This window comes from Neopsephotus bourkii, unplaced genomic scaffold (assembly GCF_033783945.1).
Source record: "Neopsephotus bourkii isolate Nb327-2 ecotype Australia unplaced genomic scaffold, CSIRO-AGI_Nbou_v1 NB_1634, whole genome shotgun sequence".
NCBI classification, from domain to species: Eukaryota; Metazoa; Chordata; class Aves; order Psittaciformes; family Psittacidae; genus Neopsephotus; species Neopsephotus bourkii.
In genome coordinates this window covers 7,396,008-7,415,862 of record NW_026902109.1, presented here as the reverse complement: position 1 = coordinate 7,415,862, position 19,855 = coordinate 7,396,008, and the positions used below count along the sequence as shown (strand labels likewise).

At 39.0% G+C, this 19,855-nt stretch overlaps 1 protein-coding gene across 11 annotated transcripts in view; it reads right to left on the bottom strand.

The window, feature by feature from the left end:
* The window catches only part of ANK3 (ankyrin 3), a 382,424-nt gene that overhangs the window by 24,714 nt on the left and 337,855 nt on the right, over positions 1 to 19,855 (bottom strand). For 9 of the 11 annotated variants that reach the window (XM_061374052.1, XM_061374053.1, XM_061374054.1 and 6 more), the window contains 9 exons: positions 19,508 to 19,604; positions 18,141 to 18,369; positions 17,447 to 17,572; positions 16,581 to 16,703; positions 16,064 to 16,090; positions 14,240 to 14,321; positions 2,662 to 10,362; positions 1,951 to 2,025; positions 951 to 1,082 (listed from right to left, as the gene is read on the bottom strand). In XM_061374052.1, coding sequence (XP_061230036.1) covers positions 951 to 1,082; positions 1,951 to 2,025; positions 2,662 to 10,362; positions 14,240 to 14,321; positions 16,064 to 16,090; positions 16,581 to 16,703; positions 17,447 to 17,572; positions 18,141 to 18,369; positions 19,508 to 19,604 — 8,592 coding nt within the window. The remainder of the gene's footprint in view (positions 1 to 950; positions 1,083 to 1,950; positions 2,026 to 2,661; positions 10,363 to 14,239; positions 14,322 to 16,063; positions 16,091 to 16,580; positions 16,704 to 17,446; positions 17,573 to 18,140; positions 18,370 to 19,507; positions 19,605 to 19,855) is intronic. The other 2 variants (XM_061374058.1, XM_061374059.1) reach the window with 1 other exon arrangement.

Below are 19,855 nucleotides of genomic sequence, written 5' to 3'. Positions count from 1 at the left end.
TAATCATAAATTGCTGTCATGTTTCTGTCCCAATACCTTTGGTTCTAACAAACCCCATCATTTACCTAGGCAGTCATTCTGCTGCCTACTTATTCAAGATATGTATCTATTAAAGTCTTCCCTCCCCCCAAGTATAATTACATTGCAACACAAAAGGCACAAAGAACAAGGTCATAGAGTTCTTAAAGAACATATTTACTTACTACTGAACCAAAATATCCTTCTACTGGAGCATAAAAGGAGTATACAAATCCTTTATCATTCTTTCTGAGGAACAGCAGAATAGGCAGTGATGTAGGTAATAATGCAAATAAGGCTATTCATGCAGTACACTGTGATATTTCATTTACAGTAATCTTGTTGTGAGAGGACAGCAATATTGTAAAGTACTTTTATGGTGAAAGAAATCAAAGTAGACTCAAATACTATGTAGCTGTGTGTGGATTAGAGAACAGTAACAAACACCAATGACCTAACACAAAAATAAAAAACTCCCTTTCAATTTGAGCAATTCAAGTGAAATGCATGACAAATCCAGCAGAATTAGTGCAGAATCAGCATCTTCATCACTCCTTACAGAAGGAGGTTTAGTCATTTTTTATAACCTGCAATACTGCAAGAGTGACTACCTGACTTTTTCAGGCAGCCTATTTCCATGTTTCATGTTCCTTGCTATCGCAAAGTTTTCCCTAATATTTTCTTTACTGGAGTTTAAGTTCACTACTTGTCCCATCAATTATGGATGTGCAGAACAGATTACTTCCTTCTGCACATATACTGAATAAATATGACGTTTCTGACTTCTGGTAAAAATAAAACTGAAGCTTTTGTTCCCACCAGTGGTTTGCAAAAGACATTCAAAATGTTTTCTTTAATTAAGTTGTTTATATCAGACAACAGATGAAATAGGCTAAAACTTACAAACAACAAAAGTAACTACTTGAACTTACTTGTAGCATTTTTCCCATCTCTGGTAACCCATTTTTTTAATAACATGAAGCTTTGAGCAATAAGAGAATTTGGGTTTTCTACTCGGATTTGGTTTATTTCATCCACAGAAAAATTCAGTTCTCTTGCCAGTTCTATAAAGACAAAAACAAAAAAAAAAAAAAGCAAAAAAAAAAAAGAAGGCAGGAAAGAGAAGACAACAACAAAAACACCAAACAAAACAAATCCTTCAGTCATCCTGTCAGGCTTAAAAACACTGTCTTTCTTGGATCACACAGATGTCAACAAAACTACCTGACACAAGCTTTACAGATAACAATGAACATGACATTATATACTCATACTTTAATTTCCCAAGACAGGCATAATTTTGGATTTCAATTGTCTCTGTGAGCTATTACCATATTTACACTCAGTAAGCCACTTAAGCATAGTGAAAGAAACCTCCATGGAGACTACCTCATTACAGCTAATTTTTTAAATCTGGTCTTGCTGGTGACTGTTACTCCTTTGTGAGCTCACTGTGCAGCTCATCACTTGTACTGTCATCACCTATGCTCAGGGACAGCTGGCTGCTGCAGCCCTAGGTCCACGAAGCCCAGCTCTGCCCATCAACATATAGAAGTATATTGGGCATAGAATTGGGCAGCTTCACGTGTATCACTGACTTGCTGATGCACTGCTGGCTCCCTGCCACCTCCAGAGCTTTGGGGAAACTGTTGTCCAGATCCAGCTCTGAGCCGAGGTAGATAGATCCTCTCAAACTCCTTGGGTGAACATCTTGAATCAAGAGCCATTTTGAGTTTCTGTTTGGTTTATTGCAAGACCATGGAATAATTTCCTATTCAGCATCTTTGCTCAGCAACATGTTGCATGTTTTGGGAGGCTGGGTTCACCACAAATTCAGAAGAGCCTGATGTGGCCTTGCTGAGGCTTTTGGTTAAAGACTACTTTAAAATGCAACAGTGAAGATTGATTTCAATATTAAGGCAGAAAGCTTACCTGTCCAGCTAAGTCCTAGGTGATCGGCTACAATTGCCATCCTTATATCTGTCCGTTCACATGGACTCTGTGGACCTGTGATTTACAATTTCTCGATTAAAAAGGTTTTGTACAGAAAACCACAATCCTGGACAACAGTTTATTATAAATAATAGCTTTAATTTGACTAAGTTGCTGGTGCTTATATTGTTTACTAGAATAGTTGTGTGTCCTAATAACCTACAAAGCAGGTTTTTTTTACAGCTTTTAGATTTTCACCTGTGTAAAGCCGAATGTCAAACTACATGATGTCGTGTGATGAAGTCAAACATGCTCACAGTCTAGCTGTTAGACTATACACAAGTTGTTCCATTACTGGTGAAAACCACCAAGAGCAGGTTATAATCTATTTTGTCTACTTTGACAGAATAAATTTGCTGTCACAAAAGAAATCTTTCCATTTCTCAGTTACATAAATTTTTTGAGTTACATGAATGTCTTGCATGCTTACTAGCTTTCTACAGTACAGGATTTGTTTGAAGGAAAAAATAAGAGTATAAGACAGCACATACAGATGACAATGACAGAATGAACACTACAGTTAAGTCACTCCACAGGCAATCACAACAGTTCATGCACTAGGATCAACAAGTTGAAAGTTTTACAAACTAGGCTTGATCTCCACGAGGTGAGCCATGAGAGCTCCAGAAACCTGACTGCCTTCATTCTCACCAGTCCTCTTACTCCTCCTCCTCTCACTGTCGGCCTTTTCAATCTTTGATTTTATAGATGCTGCCTCTGTTCTCATGTCTCTAGCAGACTTCGATGTAATGGAAGGCTGGTAAACTTGAGTAGCTTCTGATAAGGATGTGTTCCTTGATGTACTGTCTTCTTCATCATCAGAGACCTCTGACTGCATCTTTTTCTCTTCATCAGATAGACGATCCACAAGCTTTAATGTCTCACCACTAATTCCCTTAAAATATTCAATAGAATGTTTACATACCTCCCTAAGCTGATTTTTTTTTACTTTAACTGTTGTCATGGTGATGGAGGTAGATCTTACCTTTACTGGTAATTTAGAAGGAAGCTGTTTTGGTTTTTCTTTCTCTACCTGCTCTTGTTTTGGCAGGGTTGGAGTTCTTCTAGCTAGATTACTCCTATGTGCACTTTTTACAGGAATCCTAGACCTTGCTTCTAGACAGGGAGAAGAATTATTTTGTTTTGCTTTGTCAGGCTTACTAGCCCCTCTCACTTTACTCCCTGTATTGTTTTGGAGATTATTTTGTGCAAAGACTTCTTTTACTGAGCTGGCCTTAACAGGAAGCTTTGATTTTCCTCTAGCCCCTATTAACTCTGTTGACTTCTGCTGCTCTCCATGTGGTTTTTGCTTATCTCTTACTCTGTGTCCTTGTGTTGTCCCTGTACCTTTTCCTGAAGAGCTTTTCACTTGATTAGCTTTCTGGAGGGAACATTTCGGTTCCAAATGTTCTTTTAGCACTACATTACGGGTAATATCATCTGTAGGGACAGCAGATGAATCCAAATTGTTGTTGTTATTAAAATTATCTTTTGGAAAATCAGTGTTTTCTGTTTGCCTACAGCTTGTCTGGCTAGAAGCTGAACTTGCAATCACTGCTACATTTTCATTTTCTAATCCCTGACCACTTGGCATCACAGCTTCTATCTTATCTGTCACTTCGCCAGGGCCATCTTTCTTCAGAGTCATGGTGGAAGCAGAAATTCCCATTTTAATTGGTGTGCGCAATTTGGGATCGACTTTAGAAGCGTTTACTGCTGCCGATGATTTTTCCAGTGAGTTACTACCGAGTGTTTGTTCCATGCAATCTCCACTGGCCTGGATGATGGGCTTATGTTCAACTGCTGTTGTTTCTACTGGTCTCTCTAGGTTTGTTTCTACAGTGTTGTCCCCTGCCTGTGGCTGTGTGATGGCAGTGACTGTATTTTTATCCCCTTCCCCCTTGTCCCCTGACTTCCCTTCAGAAGTATGCTCACCAATCTGAAAAAATTGGAGTCTTTCTTCAACAAAATCCCTCTTGCTCATGTCAATTGCACCACTGCGAGTCATCTCAAACATCTTCCCTTCATGAAATGGGAAGGGGTTGGGCTCGCTAGTTGGCGTACTTTCATCTGTTGGAGTTCTGGCTGGAGTTGTATCAGGTGTTGTTGCTTGAGATCTGTCTTCCACTGCCAGACCAAATGGCTTAGCCTCATCATCCCTTGATTTAGTCTCAAATACTTCATCGTCACCTCGGTTATTGGACCATGGATCAAAATCTAGACTCTTGGTGGCTACTGTTTTGAAAGGTGTTGCAAATTCTTCATCTACTTTGTAGCTGAAATATGTATCAGGAAATACAGTCCTGTCAGGATGTCTGCCTTCCAAAGTAAAAAACTGTGCCCCTGACTTCTGATCGCTCTTATCTCCGGCTTTTTCAGAAGCTGGACCCTTCAAAGGTGCCTTGTCTTCTTCAGGGCCTACCTTGCCTTCCTCCTCAATGACTTCAAGCTTACTCTGGCTAAAGCAGCGATCAGTTTGCTTTAGAATGCCTTCTGTAGTCCATACATCCTTTTTGGTTTCAACTGCCGGACCTGCAAGTTTAGAATCACTCTCAGTTAAACCATCATCTTCATCTTGCAAATCATAACCGTCAAGAGAGTCAATCTCTGTTGCATCAGTATCATGGGAGAATTCTGCCGTGGTTGCTATGGAACACTCTGTGACAGACTGGTCATTGTTACTCCCATTTTGCACTACATCATTCTGGGGTGAATCAAGCCCAACATCAAGCTCATTAGTTTTCCCAGAAGTGGGATGTCCTAACTCTTTCTGTTTCTCAATCTTTTCAGGGGCTCTGGGTTTTGAGGTTTCTTTCTGGTCATCTTCCAGTTCTCTCAGTTTGAATGTATACTTTTTAAGTGGAACAGGTTGATAGAGAGATTCATCATCACTGGAGTCACTGGCATCTGCTCCTAGTGGCACAGGAGATGGTGGCTGTACTCTTATGACAGGTTCAGCTAGTTGACATTTGTCATGTTCATCTTGCAAGTTGACTTCTGTCATCTCCATTTCACTTTCAGTGGAATAATGAGGCTTCTTTTCTGAATCGCATTGATCTGCATCCAGTGGTGGAGGAGGAGGGAATTCAATGTAAGCAACTCTGTTACATTTTGGTCTTTTGTTAGAGTCCTTATTTATATGATTAAGTAATGCTTTGTCAATCTGTGGTTCCCCAACCTCTGCCTGTTTTACAGATGTTGACTTAGCATCTGCTTCCTCCTCTGACTCCTCAGACACCTCAGGTATAGGACTGGGCTTGCCTGGAATATAAGCTATTAGTGAGTCAGGTGTTTTAGATGTAAACTCGTAACTCACTTCCTCTGAACTCGGTGTTTCTGGTGTTAAAGGGCTTTTACCAGAACTATCTATAAAGGACACTTGTTCTAGTGTGTCATCTTCTGGACTACCTTGTGGAGAAGGAGGTTGTTTTTGCTGCCTAGCTGTGTAAAATGTCCCCCTTGTTTCTTGTACGGTCTTACTCTCCTGACTGACAATTTTTTTAATATTGCCTTGTTGCACCTCTTTCTCATATTGCTTTCCTACTTGAACAAAACTGACATAAACAGGTAAAGTCTTAATTTCTTTTACTCCCTCAGTGCTCACTAGTGGTGCAACTTTATCCAAGTAATCACTAGCAGCAGGGTCAACTACCTCACTTGAAGAAAATTCCTTTCCTGGACTACATTCTAAAGAATCTGGTGATTTGCTAGGGGATGTCTCTGTTTCCTCAACAGGAGGACTTAGACCTATTGAGCTCTGCTGCTTGGTAACTTTTCTGATTTCTGAATGCTTTATTTTTTCATCTTCCACATAATCAATCTGCCTCTCAACTTTTTCCTTAATCATAGCTGATTGAGACACTTTAGCTGAAAGTTCATATACACCATCAAGCATGGTTCTCTTCTCCTCAACAATTCTGACTGGAATATGGGACACAGCAATTTCTTCTTTCCTCTGGGATATTTTATCAGGCACTTCACCATTACGTTCCCCCTCCCTGACAACAAATTCTTTGTATAAAACCCTTTTTGAGGGAGATTTTACAGTCAGTTCCTTCACTTCTTCTGAATGAATTCCATTTGTTGCTAGTCTGTGCTCTGTCACAGTGACAAATTCACTTTTTTGGTCAGTTTTAGCTTCAGCATGATCAACATGGTTTTCTTTTACTGTATCTGGAACCAGCACATGTGAAAGTTTTTCCTTTTGTGTTTTATGATTAGGAGTTCCAGGACTTTCCCACGTCCTATAGATTTTTTTGTCCCAGTGTCCCTTCGTTGTTGAGTCTGAGCCATATGCCAGCTCTCTTGCCTGTGGTTCTGGAAAGTATTCTGGAATGCCTTTACTCATTTCAGTTCTTTGTTTTTGTGTGTCTGAAGCACGGAAGTCTTCAATAGCTTTCCCTTTACCTGGAACAAAGCCTTCTTGTATTTTCACCTCTCTCTGTAAAGCTGTGCTTCCATCAATGACCTCTACTTGCTTTGCATGTTTCTCTCTGGAATAAAACTGATACACCGGTAACTTACTTTCTTGCAATTTCTTTACTGGAATTTTGGACTGACTGTCCAGCTTTTTTTCTTCTTGAGGTATGTCCTTACTCCTTGGACTTATACTTTGTTCAAATTTAAGCCTAATTGAACTGAGCTTTGATTGCTTCAGCTGAAATCCAGTCTGTGAAACCTCAGGTACTCCAGCCTGCTGAGCACTTCCTTTGTGTTCCATAGTTTGTTTAGAGTCCTCTGCAGGTTGAACAAATACCCTTTTTTCAGGGCTGCTTGGCAAACTCGATGCTCTTCTTTCATCCACCTTGTGAAAGCATTTCCCATCATGTGCATACTGCTTCACTTTACTCCATTCGTCAACGGATGATGGTAATTCAGAGAGCAGAACTTTCTCAGGGCTGCTGCTGGCAGAGCTCTGGCTAGAATGTATTTCTTTGCCGTTTTTTTTATGCTGTTTTTTCTCTGGAGACTGTAGCTCATCATTCAACTTCTCTGTTTTATCCCGAAAAAACTGCGACACTTCAGTCAGTTTTTCTTCTGCCTCTTTAACAGTCCTGTCCACCCTGTCTTCATATATCAACTTTTCTCTACCTCTGTCTAATCTGTCCTCAGTAAAGCGCATCCACATCGCATGTTTTGGACTACTAACATCTCCAGTGTAGTGTAACACTGTCACTTTATCATAATGATCATCTTTAGATATTTTACCTACACCATTTTCAGATACATCTTTATAGATTTTGGAGATAATCTCTTTTTGGGGGGCGGTAGCTACTTTTTCTCTGCATCGTTTATCAGGCCCCTGTAACTCTGCACTAAGGGGTAGAGCATGGTCAGTAACTGACTCCTCAGTATCAGAATGTGACACATCTAGCTTTTCTGAAAGAAGCATTTTCTCAGCAAACCTGTAAGACTCCCCTCTTAGTTCTGACAACTCATCATCATGGTATTCTATAGAGTGCTGACTCAAAAGCTTCAGTGTTTTGTAAGAGTCATCAGACATGAGTTGAGCAGAACTAGGGCGACTGTCTTCTTCCTGGGACACGGGAGTGTTAACTCTAGAGGATTCCAGATAAGAAGGAAGTGACTCTTCAGCCGTGAGCTCCTCTTCTTCTTGCTGACCTTGTTCGTCTGAACAAGGAAAAGCATCATGTTTTTCCAACTCTTTTAAGTTAATATCTCCCCGAGGTAAGTCTTTCTGATATACATACATTTCTTTTTCTGGATGCTTTTTGGTTTCTCTAATAATGACTTCAGTAGGTTCAGCCTGATTACCTTGTTCAATATGGACCTCTATTATTCGCTCCAGTTTGGGTTTCATTTTGCTGTCCTTCTCTGCATGTTGTGGTGAAGCTTCAGCAGACTTGCTAACCTCAGATGTTACTGATGATTTATGTTCGAACAGACCTGCCAGTTCTTTGGAAGGGTCACGTCCAGACTGAAAGGCTTTCATTATGTCATGAACAGACATTGTTTCCTCAATTCTTTCAGATGTGCTTTCAGTGCATGGAGTTTTATGATAAACCATCCTAGTTGTTGTAGTGATATGAGTTTCTTCTTTTACTCGAACACCTTTGCTAAGGACACACTTATGGTCATCATCTTCGCTGCTGCTGGCTTTCATTTGAAAAGCTTTAACCTTCTCTTTAATAGATCCAGCAGGTTTTTGCTCCAGCTCTGTAAATGTAGGGGCAGGTTTAGAGGCTGGTTGCTCCTCTGCTTTCTGCTCTGGAACTTCTTCCGATGATGGTTCATAGCTGCGGATAACATGAACTACTTCAGTTCTTGTTTCTGTAATGACAGGAGGGATGGGTACATCATGGAAAAGTGGTTTTGGCCCTGTGCTTTCAGCACTTTGTGGGGCAGAAGGTGTCTTTTCACTCCTTGTTTCAAAGCCACTGTCAGATAAGGGACTTTTATCTTGATCGTGTTGAGAAAAGTCATCTGGAGACTCTAAAATAGTATCTGTTCCAAAAAAGGAATCTGCAATTTTACATAACTCCTTTTCTGATGTCGAAGGCCTCATGGAGGCTGGAGGCATTTTAAGTTTATGTTCCTGCAAAGCAATAGCTGGTTTTAAAATGCGTTTTTGTCTCTCTTCACCTTCTTTTTTCCCCTCTTCAAACTTGTACTTTATGTTTGTTAATGAACTGCTACCGATATCATTTGCTAAGTAATCAATAACTTTTGACAAGCTATAATCCTTTTCCGACATGGTTTTAGTTTTAATTTGGACCTTCTCTGGAACAGGTATAGGAGGGCTTGTCAAAGCTTGCTGTCTCGCTTCATCAATCTCCTCTGTACTGAACTCTACCCAGTCATCCTCGGACAGGTGCCCTTGATCACTTTTGGATACTTTAGCAGACCCTTTACTTTCTAAACACACATCTTTTTTCAGTATCTCGCTAACTTTTACTAAGTCCTCTTTTACTTTCTCAACAATTTTAAAGGGCTCTTCATCATCAATTCTACCCTCTTTTGGTATCTCAGGTTGGAACGGTTTCTCCTCTGTGACATCTGTCTGCAATATTGCAGTCATTCTTATTAGATCCTCTTTCATTTCAGCAACATCTTTCAGTATCTCCTGACTGGAGGATAAGGAAGATGGTGTGGATAGTTTGAGAGCAGAGGGTGCTAAAAACAAGGAGGATTTTATCGGAGATGAAGTTCGATTAAAGGGAGGCTGTGTGCGTGCCTCTGTAGTCAATGTTTTAATAGGTGACAGTAATGCAGCAGCTGATTTTGTAAGTGAAGATGACTCTGGGAGCTTCTTTAATGCTGGTTCAGACAAAACATTGACTACAGAATATACTGGTACTGTTATTGTTGATGACGTTACTGATGAGGTAGTTGCAGATAGTGACCCGAGGGCTGTGTACAAAGCACCTGCCGGAGGAGTTCTCATTGACTGGAAAGCTGATGGTGCTGAAGACACATATGACCTGAGTGGAGAAAATGGCATTGTTGTAGCTGTTGAAAATACTTTCTCAGCTGTGTCAGCAACTGCATTAGCAGCACAACTTGCAGCATGTGCAGCTGCAGTGATCTTGTCTTGAAAAACAGCTGCAGTTTTGGATCCATTGATTAAGTTGGCAGAAGATGGGTATTTCAGAGGTGACACAGATCCATTAAGCAACGGTACATCTGTGTGCCCAGCTACATGTTTTGGTGGCGATGAAAGAGACGAGGCCATCATGACTTTAGAAGATGAAACAGCATCAACTGCTGACTTAGCAGGTGACACCACTGACTTTAGAGGGGACGATAAAAGTGAAGATGCTGATGTGATGACCGATTTAAGTGGCAAACTTGAAGAGTACATGTTAATGTTGGATTTGGGGGATGCTGGAGGCGTCATGGTTATGGATGATCTCTCCAAGAGAGATCCTGCTGTAGTCACTGGAGATGTCCGAGAAGGGAATGTGGTAGTGGATGCCAGCCCTTTTAGACTAGCAGCTTCTGTGACTGCAGGAGCTCTGACGAAAGAGCCTGAAGTAACCTGTATATTGTACGGAGACTGTGATACCACAGTTTTTATTGGTGAAGAGATTGTCCGAAACGATCTAATCGGAGACGCTACATCACTAACAGATTTAACTGAAGATGTGGTAGAAGCTCCTAATGTGGATTTGATTGGAGAAGTAGAAGAAACAGACCATATTGATTTTAGTGGGGAAGCTGTAGGAGTGTTAGAGGAAGAACTTGATAAGGAAGTGAAGCCTGATTTAGTTTGCCCAGGCACTGTAATTGGAGCTGTTGTCCATGACTGATATGGCCGTGTTGAAAAGAATGGCTTGTATGAGTAAGTAGCAGGTAGGGATCTTGTTGCTCCTGCACTCCGTTCAACTGTTTCTTAAATTGTTAAATTAAAATCAAACATAAAAATCAACAAAAATGATTGAAAAACAGAGAGACCAGAGAAGAAAATTGGTCAGTAAACGTTGTAATATTACAAAAAGCCAGTACAATTGTTTGCATGAGTTAGGATGAAGGAGGCAAAAGAAGATTTAAAAAATGAAAGAAATAAATAGGAATGAGCCATATACTGATGACTGGTCCAAACCAAAAAACAAAGTGAAATGAAAGACAGCACGCAGCAACTAAATCTGCAAACAATGAAGAACAGAAAACACAAAGAAGGAATCCATAAGGTAAAAATAAAGCCACATCAAAATTTCTTCTCTTACTTCCTATTGACTTTCTGATGTGTTACTTCTGAAATATTCATATATCAGTTCTATTTTGCCTGTTTTGGTATGTCTCTGCTTTGCACAACTATTAGAATTATCCTTTTAATAATTTCTGTTGTTGTTGTTCTATTCAGATATTGAACCTATATAAAATATAAACTTGAGTAAAAAGGACATTATGTAGCTAAAATCTTTTTTTCTTAAGCCACTTAGAACTATTTCATGCAGAACCCAAAATTCCTTTAAGTGACAGGCAACTGATGTGCAAACTGTGAAGCAATTGGAATAAATTCAAATCTGTATCTCCCATGCACAATTCTGATATGCTTCACACTCACAAAGCCAATAAGAGCAAGAGCTTTTCTGAGTTGATATCTTAAAAAAATAATAAAAAGAAAGAAAGAAAAGGAACTTTTGCATTTGTTTCTCATGCGATATTCCTCTTTTTTTGGTAAAAAATAAAGTAAAACTTTATATGAAATGATTTTAAGAAGCATGTCATACATAAAATATGGAAAGTATGATACATGATAAAAGTGAGCAAGCAAAGCAACTGAATTGGTTTGTATTCATGCACAATATATCATGTCAAAACAAGCACACAGATTAATATCTTTTTATGCTGTATTAAGCAGAAATAAGTAAATCTTACAAAATTATTTTACAAGAGGCCATTAAAAGAAGAGTACACTTTTTCTACAAGATGTAGTGTCTTGGTACCTTTTGAGGAGATTTCTTGTATCAGCTCAAAGACAGACCTGTTCAACTTTACATTTCTCAAAAGGTAACATTAGAAAAGCAGTCAAAGAACAATATATTATGCAAAAACTTCCTGTCAAGAACAAACCTGTTAACTGTTATCATACCCCAAAACACTCAGCTTATTCATAAGAGTTTTGAAGAAAATCATAATCAACCACATTTTGCATCACAGGAGGTAGTTATGCCAGAACACAGTATTTCTGGGAATTCCATTACAGTATATATATTGTCTGATACAGCAATAACATTCAGTGAGTTGACATTGAAGTAACTTACAGGGCTTTTTAAAAAAAAGCTGTAGAAATGGAGCTAAAATAGCCAAACTTGTTCAACATACCTTTCTCTAAGGCTATGCTAATTTGTCAAACCTGCTTGACCTGTCTTGTAGACAGACAGCATCTTACAGTGAAAGAAGCCTAACAAGGCTAATAGTAAACTGTTAAAGAACTAGCACTCTTATAGAATTGTGAATATTCAGTATACCACAGGTCCAAGGAGAAATGTGCTAGTCCTATAGAAGCCAATCAAAGCCCAGAAGGCAATGTGGATGGCTGGAGATATTGAAGTATGAGAACATTTAGGTTGACGAGAGCTTGAATACTAGGCCTGACTGGCATGGCCTATGTCAAGAAACATCCATTTTCCCTTTCAATTTTATTTTTAAGCACAAACTTACTTCTTCCCCCCCCCCCCCCCAAGAAGAAAACATAGTGTACTTAATTTAATGAGCTAGACATATAGACTAATAGAATTCATAGACTAACTAGCAGCAGCTGCTGACATTCACCAAAAGTTCATACAGTCCCAAGTCAAAGAAACAAACTCCAAAATCATTCTGAAAAAATAAAACAACTTATTCAGCAGTTTGTGTTTGGTAATGTCTTTACAGGGACCCTGCTGAGCTGTGATGAGCCAGTCTATCACAAGTGGCTAGTAAGGCAATCAAACCAACAGGCTCCCCTCTTAACTGCTCTTTCTCCTCTTAAATCATGGATTCAGGCATGTTTAAGATCCTTTTTGTGTGCTCCTTATTGCAGTTGAGAAGAATCACCAGTACAAAGAAAATGAAGTAATTTACCAGCATGTACAGCTATGACATAACTCAAACAGCAGGCAACTGTTCAATTTTACTATTTATAAATAGTAAATATAAATCTCCACGACCATGCAAGACTTTAGAGTAGGATAATATTCTAAAGAGTGATCTTCTGTAACAGTCCTTTTCAGCTACTGAACACGGTGGGAGGTGTGCCATCAAATCCACTGGAAATAGGTAGAGGTTCATCACTCATATCCAATCACTGGAGCAAACACCCTGCACAGCAGCAGTCTTGGCTCCATGTATATGTGCTCTCTGAAAGAGTAGCACCTCCAAGATCACATCCTCCCCTCACACCAGCATTGTGCAGGTGTAGAGCCAGTTGCTGATTACATGCTATGCGTGCACAGGGGGTGATGCTCAGGCTGATGGCCAAACTCCTATCTACAATCTTTCCTGCAGAATAAAATTTTTTTTGCTTAACGTTTTTAAGCAGCCCACAGCCTCAAGTAATAACCATTGCCAAAAGGGATAGAATAGTTAAAGAATGGTCATGAACTTCTACCGTGTTAACCTATTGGGTATTTTTTGAGTTCATCTTAAGTGGATTTAGATTCTTTCCCCTACACATTTCGAAAATGAAACTTAATGGACCTTTGGTGAATAAATCAGGCTACCTTTTATATTTTCCCCCAATAAGGCCAGAAAAACTAATTGTAACTAATATACACAGTCATCAAACACCTTTCAAGCAACTTCCTTTCCCTCTCTCTCAGTTCCCATCAAGCCTTTCACAATACCTTAACAGTCCATCAAGATGTCTCAGCAGATCTGATAGCTTCTTCAGATGTTATATGCTTGAAGTCTTCTTCCAGGCCTGAGAAGCGTAATATATTCTGGAGCACATCTGATCCAAAGAAGCCACAGATCTTACAGGATAATTAAACAGCAGCCATCCAGTGGGAACTCCCAAGACCCGATGAAGTTTGTCTATAGGTTTTATGGAATTCTATCAAAGGGCCTGTTGCAGGGTAGCAACTGAGAAGTCATGAGGTGAAAAAAAAAGGCAAGAAAAAGCCTGGGAATGAGGAACAACAGCAGTCAGCCCCCGGGAGGAGAGGTGAGGGAAGAAAAGCTAAGCCAAATACATTACTGTATTTAACAGGAAGGGAAAGGAAGGGAGCCTTAAGGTCAAGGGAAACTAAAGTTTAAGAGGAAGCAATGTGTGGTGCCAGGGAATAAAAAGCATCTGCAAGGAATAGAGGAAAAAGGGAAGGGGAGGAAAAAGAAGAGGGAAAATATAAAATATGAGAGAATCCATTTTGGCTAAGCATCTAAACATTTAAGTGTTTATCTGAATGGCATTCTCCAGCCTTGCCAAACTTTGACATAACATTCTCTTCTACAGCAGCTCTCTCTAATCTTTCAAAGGGAAGAGGAACAGACTCTTTTTGAAAGCAGTTCGCTATCCTCCTACTCTGGAGCTACATGGCATTTTTTAAAATTACTATATTTTTTGCTTAACTAACACATGTCATTTGCCAGTCAGGATTCTTCAAGCTCTCACAACGCTAGAGTTCACAGCTCATCCAAGAGTTTTGGTTTAGATAGCTTTTTTTTTTTTTCTTTTTGCCTTTTTTTTAAAGGGTGACACCAAATACAACGTTTATAGAAAAAATGTCTCTTCTTATGAAAAATCATCTATATGTGGTTTAGTACTTTGGTAAGAGCAACTCACTCATTCCAGGCTCAGTCAGATAGCTGTAGCGCTTACGTAAAGCAAGGGAGACAAAGTTCTGGCGTCGGTCAGCTTTCTCCGTCTGCAACAAAATGTAATACTGTTCAGTGCCTTTTGTATCGCTGTTCCCCATTTGAACAGAACAATCATTGAACCTCAGCGTGATGGGCTGCATTTTATGGTACATGTCCCCATAAGGGAGAATAGATGTTTCCATTCAGCTTCAGGAAGGCATGCTGAAGCCAAATCTGGGCAAGCAGGCAGGGAAGGGACAGAGCCGGTCTCCATTCCTGTCTGCCATGTAATGAGCATCAGGCACTGTGGAGCAGGGAGCGTGGCTATTGGAGGTAGCAAAAACCTGCTGTGAATGACTACCTTTCTGAAGCAAGCAGAGGAGGGACTGCAATCCTAAGAGATAACCCCATGGGTTCATTCCTGCTGACAATGTCTCTGCTTATGAGGCAGAAGAGCTTAGATAGCAGATGTAGCTCATGGTCCTGCCTTGAAGTATCTCAATATCATATTATCCCAATATCACTTAAACTGCTTCACACTACTAGAAATGTTATGATATCATACATTGTCTGTAAAATAAACCACCTTTGGCTAGAAACAGATCAACACAAAAGACTACAGATACAGACATAAAACATTCAGAAGAGTACAACTTAGACTGATCAAATACTTGTCCTCAAATTAATTTGTCCTGAAAGCACATACACCACAATGTACACTGGCTTTAAAGTGAATACATTAAGGACAAAAAAAGGCATGGGAGGGGATTTTTTTAATAGGCACAAAATGCAAAGATGCAGATTAGAAAGCAGACTACTATTGTTAATTAATAAATTGCATCCTAAGTCGCTGCATTCAGTGGCATAGCTGCAAGTGTGCCAACTTATATATAAAAAGTCCTTCAGAGACCATCTCATCTGACTATGTGGCTAAAATTACAGTTTGTTTAGAAAGAAAACTATTGTTATAGCTATATACTAGCACACTGGGAAAAAATCCTGCAGAGACAAAGCAATGTGGTTGCTATTATTTTTTAACATGTAAGGACATTTTGTTTTGGGTTTATTTTTTTTCATCATTATTATTATTTTAATCAGCAGGTGGGTACTGCTATTTATTTGCCACCAGGAAGAGAAGAAAACTTTATCAGTTAGATAAAGGGGATACCTCTATGTACTTCCTTTCATAAGGTGACCTCATTTATTACTACCTCTAATAAGTAAAACCTACTCAATTTCCTGACAATCTAATGTTGCAGCTTCCTGCAAACAGTTGAATTTTAAGCTGCAAATACCTGAAGTTTATCTGAAAATAGATTTGTACACAATATTTAGAAATGGTTCTTGGCTTTTCAGATTTTTCAGAAGAATCCAGTTTATTTTCAGGAGTAAAATATAGTATGTCACTATTGTGGCCTCAGCAATACTTTTCTTCTCAGAAACACAGTTCACCAAAGTATTGGCAGTATTACTCCAAGAGGTAAAACCCTATCCATTAAACCTTTTTTTTTGCAAAAAATGGACTTGGTGTCATATTTATAATTATATCCTTTTTCAGAAAAAAAAAAAAGTTAAATTTTAGACTGCTATTATTCAGTGCTTGGTTTAATTTCATAATACATAATCATGTTTCTTCCACATATGTGCACTTCTACTGTTTTGCAACAGACTATCAGATGTTGAGGATACAGTTATTTTGTAGGTATCATTCAGTGCCATAGCTGATGGTAATTGCCTGTTTTTTCTATAACATATTACTTTTCTTCACTAAATCTGAAGGAAATAAAAACAGAAGACAGATTTATATTACCTCATCATCTTGATCTGACTCTGTTTCCTTTTGGTCCCAAGATGCATTGCAGAGACAAGGAATATTATAATGGACAGCAGGGAAAAGAATATCAGGATATGAAAAGGACCAAATTGGGAGCACAAAATGCAAGCTGATTCATAAGGCAAATCAAATCCAAGATGTCAACATAAATGAAAAAAAAAAAATCTTACATCCAATGCAAATCAACACGTGACATTACTGAAAGCATAAACCTATGACTTGCAGGCTGAAGCATGAGCTGTAAACAGAATCATAAAAATTATAGGAACTTGACACCACAGTAACAAGAGACTTTAAAGGCACTCTACATACAGGAAACCAATAAAACATAAATTTAAAAAGCCTTAATCATATTCAGAAGCATTCTCATTACTGTCATTTCACAAGGTATCTTTTCCACTAGCAGGAAAAAAAAAAAAAGGACAAAAAACTAAAGGAGCTAAAATAAAACCAACCAACCCTAAGGAAAATGTTTGCTTTTCCTAACAAATACCTTTTTGTGTGCTGGCAGAGTGATATTCAAGTTGCAAACAGCTGTTTGTGGCAGTCCTTTTGTAGTCTTTGGTTCTTTCAAAAATGATAATCGACCACAAGGTTCCTGGCTGGTGTCTCTTACCTAGAAGACAAATTTTAATACAGTGTAGTAACATGTAGTAATTCAGATGCCTAGAGGAGGTTTCTGGAGAGTTTATTTCCACAAGAAGTGATCTAATGGGTAAAGACCAATGTTACCAAGCTGAATCTTAGCCTTAGATGCTGAAGGAGAAAAGGTGTTACCTTGAAAGAGGCAGATCAGCCTGAAGCTCTCTGATGGTAAATCCACACAAGACAAGATGCTGAGTGAGTCTAACCCAGAGAGTTTCATACTGGAATATCACCAACAGATGTTTTCTTCTCCCCTTCAAATTTTTCTGCTATGTTTTATACGTGTGTTCACCAAAACTCTTAAAACCATCTTTTGCACAGCAGCTATGATAATCCTATGGAAAATGAGCATGCATTCATGGTAATTTAGAGATGAACAGCCTGCACACATTTTAAAGGCTGTTCTGTTGTACAGTATGCTATTGAATGCACCTCCTTTGCTTAGTCCCTGGGAAACAGTAATCTAACTGTAATATTCTGGAGGTCTAACTTGAGATATAGTTTTAATAAAAGGCTGTGAATCCATATCATAGGTATTCTGGTCCCAGCTCTTTTGTGACTTCATGAGAAACACCCTCTCCCTGTTACTCACATATTAAACAATGACACATCCTCGGGGCAAGTTAGTCCTATTGGGCTGAAATAGTGTTATCAAAGCGGGGGATGTGCAGGGGAGGCAAGCCAGAAGAATTATTTGGCTTGTTTTGCTTTTACCTTTATAGAGAATGGAAGTCTATTTTCTTTGAAAGCATAAAAATTAAAAACAAGTTGCTGTCCTCCTTTAGTCAAAGGGGCCAGATTTCCATAGCAATCAACGTAAATAGGTTTTCCTTCCAGAACCTATCAAAGCAATAAATAAAAGTCAATAAAACCTCTTTTCATAGTAGATTCATGCACATAAGTATATGATGCTAAATCACAAGTACTTAGATTAAATTCAATAACAAATCAGAAAATCACTTCATTGTGGCAAGGAATTGAGTACAGGCAGTTTGGAAAACACGAGTTACATGAGTGCCTTTTCTGCAGTAAGATGCAACATTTCCCTCAGGAAACCATGTGCTCAGGACTACATATTCACCACAAAACAGCCCTACTCATGACTGTGTCTCCTGGGTCAATGAGAAGGCTCCAGGTGAGCAGTCTGCAAAGCCCAACCAAGGCTACTCTACAGCAGCGAGTGCAAACCCCACTGCAGACTGTTCTGAGGCATCCATTTGGAGACAGGTCCTCATGCTCTGCCCTGTCCTTGTCCTTTTTTGACTCCCTTTCAAGGAAATTTTTGACACAGCCTTGCTATGAAACTTGATTTTTGGGGGCTTATAGTGGTTTTTGCAGGACCTGTTCCAGCTTGGAATACACACTGGCCATTTACAAGGAAGAAGTCGTCTGTGAGTAAGAGAGATACCTCAATGTCTTTGCTTCTTGCAACTTCTTCAAAGTTCTCCTGTTGTTCCAAAGTTTTGTCCACTTTGTCATCAGTCATGCAGAAGCAACGTAAATTGGATTCCACAGGGTCATTCATTTTGGCAAATATTACAAACTTTGCCATATAAGGAACGCATATTAATTCTCTATAGAGCTGTGTTGCCAGCCCAACAGTCTCTAGTACTTGATGACAGTCTGCAAGCCAAAATCTGAATGGGGAGAAAGCACACCATTAAATCAGCTTTTCTTTAATGTCCAAACATCTCTTAAGCCTTTAAAGAGAAACCATGCCCTCTGATCCTTGCCATTTCGCATGCATGTTATCCTTGCACACTTCCCAAAGCTGTAATTTTCCTTCTACTTTCAGTAGAGCTTTAACCATCCAAAAATGGGAATACCTGGCAATGAAATATTGATACATGTATTTGATTCTTCTCACACTGGTTTCTCATAAACCCATCTATTCTTAGACTCACTTGAAGCCAAAGTGGGGGAACTGTATTTCTTGTGACCACACAACACATAAAGTGCTGATGATTCAATGCATATTGAATTTGCTAAAACCTCCTTTATAACACACTCATACAGCAAAATCACATTTCCCATACAGGTTGAAACTGAGCATGCCCACAGTGAAGTAGCCCAAAGACATATATTCTATGTTACACTGCTATTTTCTCATCTTACGATTAAGTTGGATGACAGTTTTGATACAAGTTATAAATATTTTAATCTGTAGTTTGTATGACTCTTTTTCACAATATTTCAGCTCTGATTCAGTTGGTTCTTTCAGCAATTCTCTCTCTTTATAAAGCTCTTTTTAGGTGTAAATGTTATGTACTGAATGATACATGCTTTACCTGGCAAATCATGAATTTTCTCCACTAGGACGTGTGAGTTGTACAGATCCTGTTAAATGCCTCTCATCAGCATGTAAGTCCACTAAGTCCATCAAAATTCATTTCAAACCATGATTTTTTGGCGAGTGATATTTTTGTGAGAGTAATTTTACATAATTTTCAACTAAAAAGCCCACAGCAGAAATGGAACATCTTTAACTTTTTAAACAAATACATTTTTAGGAATCCACCTCATTTTTTAAAATTGAATGAGTATTTTCGGCTTTCCCTTTCTTTTGCCATTTGCAGAAAAATTACCCCTGTGTAGCACCACAGCCTTTAGAGACAAAGTATGTGTAAACGCCAGGAGACATCATAGCAGCAGAAAAGGTGAGGACAAAGCTTCATGTGCAACCCTAGATGTATGGGATGATGTAAAGACACAGAAGCATCAAAGAATCACAGGAAACTACTCCCTAGGTGCATTTGGCAAGCTCTGTTACCATACCTGGCTGAAACATTGGTTGTGAATGAGGCACAGTCATTTGCAAATGTCAGTGGAGTGGTGCCTGTGATATCCTCCCACTGTGCAGGTGAAGTACCTCCTACATAAACATAAACCATGGAGATTTTATTTCAAACACTAAGCACATACAGACTACATAAGAACATCCCTATCTTAAGTTATTTTGTTTCAATCATAAAAAAAGAACCTAGATAATAATGTTCTCCAACAGCTGACCTGCATGTTATATATTACATCATATGTCACGCACCAGAAAACTATGGTGATGTAAGTGAAGTGACCTACGAGTCAATAGCAAACACACACACACACCTGATATCAGCTAGGACA